The 12,300-nt window shown below is 42.4% G+C and overlaps 1 protein-coding gene across 7 annotated transcripts in view; it reads right to left on the reverse strand.

Annotated features, from left to right (window-relative positions):
* SLC26A8 (solute carrier family 26 member 8) overlaps positions 1–12,300 on the reverse strand; it is a 78,649-nt gene that overhangs the window by 61,734 nt on the left and 4,615 nt on the right. For all 7 annotated transcript variants that reach the window (XM_077161602.1, XM_077161597.1, XM_077161598.1 and 4 more), the window contains one exon: positions 1,233–1,372. In XM_077161602.1, coding sequence (XP_077017717.1) covers positions 1,233–1,372 — 140 coding nt within the window. The remainder of the gene's footprint in view (positions 1–1,232; positions 1,373–12,300) is intronic.

The raw sequence follows: 12,300 nt of genomic DNA on the forward strand, positions 1-12,300 counted from the left end.
CATCCTAATTGTGTATCCTTATTGTTGTTGTGGTTACACAAATCTATATATGTGTTAAAATTCATAGGACAGTACAATGGAAGGACAGTCAATTTTACTGTATGATAATTTTTAAAATAAATAAGTAAAAGGCATCTTTTTCCTGCAGCTGACACCCTTGTGTAGGAGCTGGATTTCAGCCATCAATTGCCCCTTTGGCAGAACTCCTTCATGCCTTGCACAAGCCATACAATTACAATCTTCTGGATGCCCTGAGAGGAACAGAGAAATATTTAAAGACTGTGTGAGCATGGCATTTAAAAAAGTGAGTATTTCTTGGTGGTAACTAATTGAGAGAAAGTTCTTCTCTCTCCTTTTTTTTTTTCGCATAGGCAGGTACTGGGGTTGAATCCGGGTCTCCAGCTCGGCAGGCGAGAATTCTTCCACTGAGCCACCATCACACTGCCCTTCTCTTTTTATGCTGCTGTGTGAGCATGCAGGACTAGGAAGCCACATAATAAAAAAATTATATATAATTTTTTTGTTCTAGCATTCAGGTGACAGCAATTAGTTTTGCTTTCTGAGCTAAAGTTCCTAGGGACAGGGCTTTGGCGTCACCCTAAACCATACTTTGGTTGACTTTCACATACTTTTCTTTGTTTTTTGGCTAATGAAGCTACTTTTAGGGGAAAAAAAATGCCAAAATAAAATAAAGACTATGTGGGAAATTTAAAGATTGTAAACTACTGGGAATAAAAGCCTTTCTCTTTCTTCTGTGGATAAATCTGATCTTGGGCTAACTTTCTAGGTGTGTGCCCTGGAACCCCCAAGAATAGTAGAATTTCAACTGTTACTAGGCAACACTGATTATGGTAAAAATGAGTCAGGTTAATATACTCAATCTGGGCTGTGTGACCTGCTGAAGAGCTGCTGGTATGCTGTGTTTCCTCTCCTTCACCTTTCTAGGTAATAATGATACCAAGTGAAGTTTATTGTAGTCCTGTGAGTACAAAATAATGAGCTAGGCAGAAAAAATGATGAAGAGTGGGCCTTGAAAATACTCTGCAAATTACTCAGGAGCCTAAACTGTATCTTTGGAAACCACCCTGGAGGGGTAGAAATTTGACAAGCAAGCAACATAAGAAAATGAGGTGAATGTGCTAGTTATCTAGCAGAGAGTAACTGTATACCCAGGTAAATGGGCTAGATTTGACTAATTGTCTTTGGATGAAAAGGCTTCATATCTTCCTTACCTTGGGGAACTTGCACAAGGCTAACACTTATACCAGCAAGCAAGTCTCCAAGAAGCCAATCCTTGAATCGGTACAAACATATCCACTCTAGGAAGGGAAAGACCACAAGCATGCATCTCAGGAACTTGTGCCATGAGCATCTGTGAGAGAGAAGAACAGAGACTTGGTTAGGTTCTCCAAAGAAAAAGTCCCATGCTCAAAAAAGAGCAGGGGTCTACAATCCTTCTTCCAGACAGAAGAGCTTCTCAATATCAGCACTCTTGACATTTTGACAAATTGAACCAGATAATTCTGTATTGTAGGGCTGTCCTGTACATTGTAGAATGTTTAGCAGCATCCCTGTCTCTGCCCACTAGGTGCCAGTAGGATCAGCCACTCCAGGGTTACGACAAGCAAAAATGTCTAGACATTGCCAAATGTTCTTTGGGGGAGCAATATTGCCTCTACTTGAGAACCAGTGGCCATCAATATGGTAAGAACTCAGTCTTGTAAGTCTGGTCTACGACTTAGGTCCGTGTTTTAACAGGATGTTTGGAAAGAACTAAACCTACCAATTTTCTGGTGAAAAATTAGAATGTTATTGCTGTCTCTTGATAAGGGTAATTTTTTGTGAGGTGATATTGATATGTGGTAGGAAAACAACACATTCACATCATTCACATATATTAAAATTTTACTGACCATTAACTCTATGTGACTTTGACTTGTGATATGTAGAAATTTATAGAAAATGGAGCCCTGTGCTTAAGGAGTTAGCCATCTTTTAAAAAAGGCAATAAAATAAGGTTTTATTATCCTTTAATACAGTGGGGTCCCAGTGGGAGAAATTTTACTCCCCAGGGAACTTTGGCAATGTCTGGAGACATTTTTAAATTTTATTCTTTATCTTTTGGAGACATCTTTACTATCATGACTAGTATCTAGTAGGTAGAGGCTAGGGATACTACTAAACATCCTAGAACCCATAGGACAGCCCTCCACAAGAAACAATTTTCTGGTCCAAAATGTCAGTGTTCCTGAGGTTGAAAAACCCTGCTATAAATCTTAGATCATCTAAAACAGTAGAACTGCCATGAATGAATGAATGAATGAATGAATGAAACAAATTTGGTTTTAAATTTTTTTGCTATTTACTTTCCATAGCAAAGGGTATAACGATTTTTTCATGTATGAGTTGTAGCTAGATAATTGGGATTTGACTATAATAACAAACATAATTTTAGCATATGCAGGGCTTAAATGTGTGCTCAGAAAAGAAATAATTTCTCATGTGTTTGACTCTCATAATCCTGAGCATTACTATCCCTCAGGTAATTAAGGTCTAATAAGTGCAAGTGACTTTGCTATGGTAATAGCAGTAAGGGTAGGCAGAGCTGGGGTTAGAAACCAGGTCTTCTGATTCCTAGTACCACGTTCTGTTCACCCTGCTACCTAAACAGTTTCTATCGACAGCTGTTAAATTCTGTTCAGGAGCCAGGAGAAAGACAATAGGTTTGGAAAGAGTATCATTTTGCTATTTTTGTGAGAGTCCCTGCATGAAGCAGGTACACAAAATGTGTTGTCTACAATTACGGCCTTCCCTAGAAGAGAGCAAGCATGACATTGGGACAGTTTGTTTCTTCTCTGGTCTGGCCTCCCCTCCTCTCCATGTGCCATTTGGCAGAAGACTAGACACTTTAGGCAGAGTCATCAAAGCTCTTTAGCATGACCAAAAAAAGGGACATGGATTAATGAGGCTCTAAGATGGAAAAGAATCAAGGAAGTAGTTAAAGGAATAGAAACTGAAGCTGGGTATGTGTGCGTGTGTGTGTGGTGGGGGGTGTAGTATGGGCATTTAGACATATCTTGATTTTGGTGAAGATGTCTTAAAAGTCAGGAATGTAAGAGTCAATGTGAAAGCACAGGAGAGAATTTGACAAGAGGGGGGAGGTTGATGTCGTCAACTAAGAGGAAGGATACGAGGAAAGAGATAAGAAGTTCTCTACAGAACGGAGGAGATGGAGTTAAAGATTATTATAACTAAAAACACATAATAGTGCTGTGTACTAGCTGCCCTATAAATACCTATTTTTTAAGTCCTTACAACAACCTTATGAAGTAGGTGCTATCATCATCCCCATTTTACATAAGAGGAAACTGAGGCACGATAGGATTAGATAGTTTATACAAAGTCATATAGCTGGGAGGTAGCTGAACTGGGGATTCAAACCCAGTCTGCCTTCACAGACTTGTTCTTAACCACTAGCTATACTACCTTTCAGGTCAAAGTTCAGAAGTGCAGAGAATTATATGCTTTGAGAGTAGGGAATAAGAACTGCTCTAAAAGTCCATGGGAGCCAGAACAGGTCAGATTGAAGGGTCTAGATGGCACGTCTAGGGCAAGGGGAGGGGAGTTAGGTTGAAATTTCTTTGGTATTACTGGTTTGTAATGAGGGTCAAGTCAGGTGGTGATTACCATTTTGTAGAAATAAAGCCAATGTGGCCTCCAGTTGCCCTCTTTACATATTTCCCCAAACCTGTCCTGGGAGAGAAGAAAAGAGAGTGGTGATATAGGACTGGGGAAAGACATCTGAGATCACAACTTGCAAAAAGCAGGATATGGACCGAGGAGAATGTCTCAGAGAAGGAAAGGTCTGCGACAAGGCCATGTGGAGGTCTTCCTCAGATGTCACCCAGCACAATCCAATGGTGGGTGATAAACTAGTGGACGAAAGGGACTAATAAACCCAGAGTATGGAGGACAACTTGAATAATTGAGTTTAATATCATAATGTAGGTCAGTAAAGGTTCTTAAGTTGGGGTCAATGGATTCTCCAAGGAATCTACAGATAAAATTTAGGGGTAAGGGGCGGGCCACAGTGGCTCAGCAGGCAGAGTTGTCACCTGCCATACCGGAGACCCGGGTTCAGTTCCCGGTGCCTGCCCACACACAAAAAATAAATAACAGCATAGATGGACCTTAAGGACATTATGCTGAGTGAGATTAACCAGACACAGAAGGACAATTACTGTATGGTCTCACTGATATGAACTGACATTAGTGAGTGAACTTGGAGAGTTTCAGTTGGGAACAGGGACCATCAGGAGATAGAAATAGGGTAGATATTGGGTAATTGGAGCTGAAGGGATACAGATTGTGGAATAGGACTAATTGTAAAAATTCAGAAATGGCTAGCACAATACTACCTAACTGTAATACAATAATGTCAGAATATTGAATGATGCTGAATGTGAGAATGATAGAGGGAGGAGGAGGCCTGGGGGCACAAAGGAAATCAGAAGGAAAGACAGACGATAAAGACTGAGATGGTATAATCTAGGAATGTGTAGAGTGTATAATAGTGACTAAATGTACAAATTTAAAAATGTTTTTGCATAAGGAAGAACAAAGGAATGTCAATACTGCAGGGTGTTGAAAATAGATGGCATTTAAAAACTTTAATTTATGTGGGAGACTAAGGCAAAAAATGTTTATTTGGTACAAAATTTATATTTTGACTAGTGCATTTCCTAATATAACTGAACACCATAAGTATATGGAAATTTGAGTAGGGCATGAGATTTTGTAGGTTTGTCCAGAGTGATGCCCCGATAAATCCCAGAAGGATTTGAACAGTGAATAAAAAAGTATTTGCGAAGTCCCCTAGGAGGAATAGTGAGAAAGGGGGAAAATTCAATTTCCCCAAGTGGAGAGAATTCCTGATATCCTCACAAGCAGTGGGGACAACCAAATCAATAGGCTGAGTCCTCAGTCTTAGGGTTTGTTCATATGAAATTTAACCCTACAAAGGATAGGCTAAGCCTACTTAAAATTAGGCTTACAAGCCATCCCCAGAGAACCTCTTTTGTTGCTCAAATGTGGCCTCGTCTCTCTCAGCCAACAGGATAAGCAAACTCACTGCCCTCCCCCTGTCTTTGTGGGACATGACTCCCAGGGGTGTGGACCTTCTTGGTAACATGGGACAGAAATCCCAGAATGAGCTGGGACTCAGAATCAAGGGGTTTAGAAAACCTTCTCGGGAAGAGAGAAATGGGACAAAATAATGTGTCAATGGCTGAGAGATTCCAAACACAGTCGAGAGGTTATCCTGGAGGTTATTCTTATACATTAAATAGATATAACCTTGTTAGTCAAGATATAATGTAGAGGCTGGAGGGAACTGCCTGAAAATGCAGAGCTGTGTTCCAGTAGCCATGTTTCTTGAAGATGATTGTATAATGATATAGCTTTCACAATGTGACTGTGTGATTGTGAAAATCTTGTGTCTGATGCTCCTTTTATCTACCTAATAGACAGATGAGTAAAACATATGGATTAAAAAAATAATTTAGGGGTGGGAGTGGTGTTTGTGAACTTGGATAGAAAAATTATAATTTTATTTTCACTCATCTCTAATTGAGATTTAGCATTTTCTTCGATTATGAATGTTGGCAACAAACCACAGGAGTATTAGCAGAACTTGGCTTTGTTACCAACAGAAATGACAAATATTTCCAAATCACATTACCATTGTTGCAGATATCTTGAAATATCAATTATATTCACCATTACTTTGTAATTATGGGGGTTATTAGACCCACATTATTAAATAACACAATTTCATTTTTTCCTATTTTGAGAACTATATTTCAGCATAATTGGTGTCCTTTATAATCCTATATATTTTATGCATTAAAAATTATTCTGAAAAGAGGTTCATAAGTGTATTAGTTAGGGTTCTCTAGAGAAACAGAATCAACAGGGAACACTTGCAAATATAAAATTTATGAAAGTGTCTCACGTGACCGTAGGAATGCAGAGTCCAAAATCCACAGGGCAGGCTGCGAAGCCGATGACTCCAATGGATGGCCTGGATGAACTCCACAGGAGAGGCTCACCAGCCAAAGCAGGAATGGAACCTGTCTCCTCTGAGTCCTCCTTAAAAGGCTTCCCATGATTGGATTTAGCATCACTAATTGCAGAAGACACTCCCCTTTGGCTGATTACAAATGGAATCAGCTGTGGATGTAGCTAACGTGATCATGACCTAATCCTATGAAATGTCCTCATTGCAACAGACAGGCCAGCGCTTGCCCAATCAGATGAACAGGTACCACAACTTGGCCAAGTTGACACCTGTCCCTAACCATGACAGTCCACCCCTTGTCAACTTGGCACATATATATATATATATATATATATATATATCACCTTAGACCATACTTAATTTCCAAATGAAAACAAATAAGCACACATTTTTTCTTTTACCTGACAATACTCAACTGTCCTGCATATAACTGGAAACACATTAAATCTCTCCAGAATAGCGTGCAAATCCTTGGGCAACATTCATTCTTAAACTTGATATCTTACAACTTAAATAGTATAACACAAACAAAACAGCATTACAGTCCTCGTTTCTGTAACTGATCACGTGGTCGAAGTTCATATTTATCACTACCTTCTTCCACTACCCATTCCATGTTCCCTTTCCCCTCAGCAAGCACTTCAGCTGGCCGTGGTTCTTTGCCTGGTGGGGTGACCCAAACCTTCATTCCTGAAGTCTCAGAGCCATTAGTGGTCCTGCCTGGATTGTGTTGTTGCAGTTTTCCATTGATTTTAATCACAGGGCATGGTAGTACTAATAGACGCCCCAGGGGATCTCCTATATTCCAAAAAAATTCTTCTTTACCTCCATTATGTAGTTGCAGTCCTACTTCCTTCTGATAGTCAGGGTCCATTACCCCAGACAATAATGTAATCCCCTTCTTGGTGTGTTGATCCAGAGGCATAAGTAGCCCAAAGTGGCCAAGTGGCAATCTTAACTTCCAGTTCAGTGGTATCACTCTTGTTTCTCTGGGAGAAAGCACACCCCGTTTTGGAACTAAAACCTGTAGACCAGCAGAACTCAGGGTAGCAGGGACAGGAAGCAAAAATTTTCCTAGTGGATCACTAGGAGTAATAGTGAGTGGCACCACACCCATTTCCACCCCTTGGTTCCTGGACCCATGGATCCTGGCTATGGGAGAAACAGCACCATACAGTGGACGCTGATTCAGAGCATACACAGCTTCCTGGAGAACATTACCCCAGCCTTTCAAGTTTTTACCACCTAGTTGGCACCGTAATTGAGTTTTCAAAAGGCCATTCCACCGTTCTATCAATCCAGCAGCTTCTGGATGATGGGGAACATGGTAAGACCAGAGAATTCCATGAGCATGTGCCCATTCCCGCACTTCATTTGCTGTGAAGTGTGTTCCTTGATCTGAAGCAATGCTATGTGGAATACCATGACGATGGATAAGGCATTCTGTAAGCCCACGGATAGTAGTTTTGGCAGAAGCATTGCGTGCAGGGAAAGCAAACCCATATCCAGAGTATGTGTCTATTCCAGTTAGAACAAATCACTGCCCCTTCCATGAAGGGAGTGGTCCAATGTAATCAACCTGCTACCATGTAGCTGGCTGGTCACCTCGGAGAATGGTGCCATATCGGGGGCTGAGTGTGGGTCTCTGCTGCTGGCAGATTGGGCACTCAGCAGTGGCTGTAGCCAGGTCAGCCTTGGTGAGTGGAAGTCCATGTTGCTGAGCCCATGCATAACCTCCATCCCTACCACCATGACCACTCTGTTCATGAACCCATTGGGCAATAACAGGAGTTGCTGGGGAAAGAGGCTGACTGGTATCCATAGAACGGGTCATCTTATCCACTTGATTATTAAAATCTTCCTCTGCTGAAGTCACCCTCTGGTGTGCATTCACATGGGACACAAATATCTTCATGTTTTTAGCCCACTCAGAAAGGTCTATCCACATACTTCTTCCCCAGACCTCTTTGTCACCAATTTTCCAATTATGGTCTTTCCAAGTCCCTGACCATCCAGCCAAACCATAGCAACAGCCCATGAGTCAGTATACAAACGCACCTCTGGCCAGTTTTCCTTCCAAGCAAAATGAACAACCAGGTGCACTGCTCGAAGTTCTGCCCACTGGGAGGATTTCCCCTCACCACTGTCCTTCAAGGACACCCCAGAAAGGGGTTGTAATGCTGCAGCTGTCCACTTTCGGGTGGTACCTGCATATCGTGCTGAACCATCTGTAAACCAGGCCCGAGTTTTCTCTTCCTCAGTCAATTCACTGTAAGGAACACCCCAAGAGGCCATAGCTCTGGTCTGGGAAAGAGAAGGTAATGTGGCAGCAGGAGTGGAAACCATAGGCATTTGTGCCACTTCTTCATGTAACTTACTTGTGCCTTCAGGACCTGCTCTGGCTCTATCTTGTATATACCATTTCCACTTTACAATAGAGTGCTGCTGTGCACACCCAACTTTATGGCTTGGTGGGTCAGACAACACCCAACTCATGATAGGCAACTCAGGTCTCATGGTAACTTGGTGGCCCATGGTTAAGCGTTCAGTCTCTACTAAGGCCCAGTAGCAGGCCAAAAGCTGTTTCTCAAAAGGAGAGTAGTTATCTGCAGCAGATGGTAAGGCTTTGCTCCAAAATCCTAAGGGTCTGCGTTGTGATTCTCCTATAGGGGCCTGCCAAAGGCTCCAGACAGCATCTCTATTTGCCACTGACACTTCCAGCACCATTGGATCTGCTGGATCATATGGCCCAAGTGGCAGAGCAGCTTGCACAGCAGCCTGGACCTGTCGCAGAGCCTCCTCTTGTTCAGGTCCCCACTCAAAATTAGCAGCTTTTCTGGTCACTTGATAAATGGGCTGGAGTAGCACACCCAAATGAGAAATATGTTGTCGCCAAAATCCAAAAAGACCAACTAGGCACTGTGCCTCTTTTTTGGATGTGGGAGGGGCCAGATGCAGCAATTTATCCTTCACCTTAGAAGGGATATCTCGACATGCCCCACACCACTGGACACCTAAAAATTTTACTGAGGTGGAAGGCCCCTGTATTTTTGTTGGATTTATCTCCCATCCTCTGACACGCAAATGCCTTACCAGTAAATCTAGAGTAGTTGCTACTTCTTGCTCACTAGGTCCAATCAACATGATATCATCAATATAATGGACCAGTGTGATGTCTTGTGGGAGGGAGAAACGATCAAGGTCTCTGCGAACAAGATTATGACATAGGGCTGGAGAGTTGATATACCCCTGAGGTAGGACAGTGAAAGTATATTGCTGACCTTGCCAGCTGAAAGCAAACTGTTTTTGGTGGTTCTTACTAATAGCTATTGAGAAAAAAGCATTTGCCAGATCAATAGCTGCATACCAGGTACCAGGGGATGTATTGATTTGCTCAAGCAATGATACTACATCTGGAACAGCAGCTGCAATTGGAGTTACCACCTGGTTGAGTTTACGATAATCCACTGTCATTCTCCAAGACCCATCTGTTTTCTGCACAGGCCAAATAGGAGAGTTGAACGGGGAAGTGGTGGGAATCACCACCCCTGCATCTTTCAAGTCCTTAAGAGTGGCAGTAATCTCTGCAATCCCTCCAGGAATACGGTATTGCTTTTGATTTACTATTTTGCTTGGTAGGGGCAGTTCTAGTGGCTTCCACTTGGCCTTTCCCACCATAATAGCCCTCACTGCACGAGTTAGAGAACCAATGTGGGCATTCTGCCAGTTGCTCAGTATGTCTATGCCAATTATACATTCCGGAACTGGGGAAATAACTACAGGATGGGTCCGGGGGCCCATTGGACCCACTGTGAGACGGACCTGAGCTAAAACTCCATTGATCACCTGGCCTCCATAAGCCCCCACTCTGACTGGTGGTCCAGAGTGACGTTTTGGGTCCCCTGGAATTAATGTCACTTCTGAACCAGTGTCTCATAATCCCCGAAATATCTGATCATTTCCTTTTCCCCAATGCACAGTTACCCTGGTAAAAGGCCGTCGGTCTCCTTGGGGAAGACTTAGAGGAAGGTTAACAGTATAAATTTGTGGCAGTGTAACAGATTTCTCCCCCATAGGGACCTGGCCTCCCCTTCATTCAAGGGGCTCAGGGTCTGTAAACTGTTTCAAGTCTGGAAATTGGTTAAGGGGCCGTGACTCTGTGTTTTTGTAATTCAGGTTAGACTTCTGTTCCCTTGACCTAGAACTCTTTTGCTTATACAGCTCCAACAAGAATTTAGTAGACTGCCCTTCTATTGTATTTCTAGGCACCCCATGATTTACTAGCCAATGCCACAAATCTCTGCGTGTCATATAATTTTGATGCCTCCTTTGAGTTTGTTGTCTATTATAATAGACGCGTCTACCCTGTTTTTGGTGATTAAGTGCTGTCACCTGGCTTCTGCCAACTCGGGATCCTGTCATCCCCATTGTGTTTAAGGATTCCAGTTCAGTGACAGCAGTTCCTACAGTAATATCTGACCTACAGAGAAGTGCAACCACAGAGCTCTTGAGGGATGATGGTGCTAGTCTCACAAATTTATTTCTCACTGTTCTGGTAAAAGGTGCATCCTCTGGACATTCCTGGGGTATAAGAGCAGGCTTTGCATGATAAATCCACTCTAACATCCCAATCTCTCTAAGCCTCTGGATCCCCTCATCTACATTATACCAGGGCAGTTCTGGCATTTCAACCTCAGGTAATATTGGCCACCTTTTGATCCATGTTTCAACCAACCACCCAAACAAGCTGTTAACACCTTTTCTAACTGCTCTAGCTATAACATTGAATGCAGAATCTCTGCTTAGTGGGCCCATATCAATAAATTCAGCCTGATCCAGCCTTATATTCCTCCCACCATTATCCCACACTCTTAAAATCCATTGCCACACATATTCCCCTGATTTCTGTCTATATAAATTGGAAAACTCACACAGTTCTTTTGGAGTATAACGTACCTCCTCATGTGTGATACTTTGTACCTCACCTTTAGGGGCCTGTTGGGACTTTAGTCTAGTTATAGGTCTAGAAGAAATGAGGGGTGGTGGGGGTGGGTCATGAAAAGAATTAGAAATATCTTCCAAGCCATTTGCTTCAGGGCTTTCATTTGCAGTTTCATCTGGTGAAACAGGATTAATAACTCTAGGGCTAATCCCTTCGGGAGGAGGTTGGGTAGCCAATTCCTCAAGGCAGGTTGGAGGTGGGGCGGCTATGTCCTCAGGGCAGACTATTACAGGGTTATCTAAAGAAGGCTCAGCATGGTCTAAGGTTTCAACCTCACCCCCAACATCATTATCAATCCATATGTCACCATCCCATTTTTCAGGGTCCCACTCCTTTCCAATCAATGCCCTCACTTTAACGGCAGACACCATGCAAGGCTGAGATTTCAGTTTACGTTGTAAAGTTGCTACTCTAACAATAAGATTCTGAGTCTGATTTTCAGAGATCTCAAGTCTACGGCTACAGGAAATAAAATTTTCCTTCAGGATACTCATAGAAACCTCTACATCTTTCAGACGGCACTTAAGCTTCTTGTTTGAATCCTTAAGCCCATCCCTTTCATCCTTTAATGTAGACAGTGTTATCTAACAACAACCAACCAACATCTCTATAACTCTTATTTCTACAAAACTCTGTAAAGGTGTCAAAAACATTATCCCCCAGAGTCTGGCTTCGTACAAGCGAAGCATTAGGAGAATCGAATGATGATATTTTACTATCTCCTTTGCCAACTCAGTCCATGGATTGGGAGTGTCATTCTGATTACGGGAATCAGAGTCCTTAGTGTCTCTGAGCCCAGTCAGAGTAGAAAACCATTCATAAAAAACCATTTTTAAGATTCTGTTCCTTAAGAACCACTCCTGGTACCAAGATGTATTAGTTAGGGTTCTCTAGAGAAACAGAATCAACAGGGAACACTTGCAAATATAAAATTTATGAAAGTGTCTCACGTGACCGTAGGAATGCAGAGTCCAAAATCCACAGGGCAGGCTGCGAAGCTGATGACTCCAATGGATGGCCTGGATGAACTCCACAGGAGAGGCTCACCAGCCAAAGCAGGAATGGAACCTGTCTCCTCTGAGTCCTCCTTAAAAGGCTTCCCATGATTGGATTTAGCATCACTAATTGCAGAAGACACTCCCCTTTGGCTGATTACAAATGGAATCAGCTATGGATGTAGCTGACGTGATCATGACCTAATCCTATGAAATGTCCTCAT

This window comes from Tamandua tetradactyla, chromosome 5, assembly GCF_023851605.1.
Source record: "Tamandua tetradactyla isolate mTamTet1 chromosome 5, mTamTet1.pri, whole genome shotgun sequence".
Taxonomy (NCBI): Eukaryota; Metazoa; Chordata; class Mammalia; order Pilosa; family Myrmecophagidae; genus Tamandua; species Tamandua tetradactyla.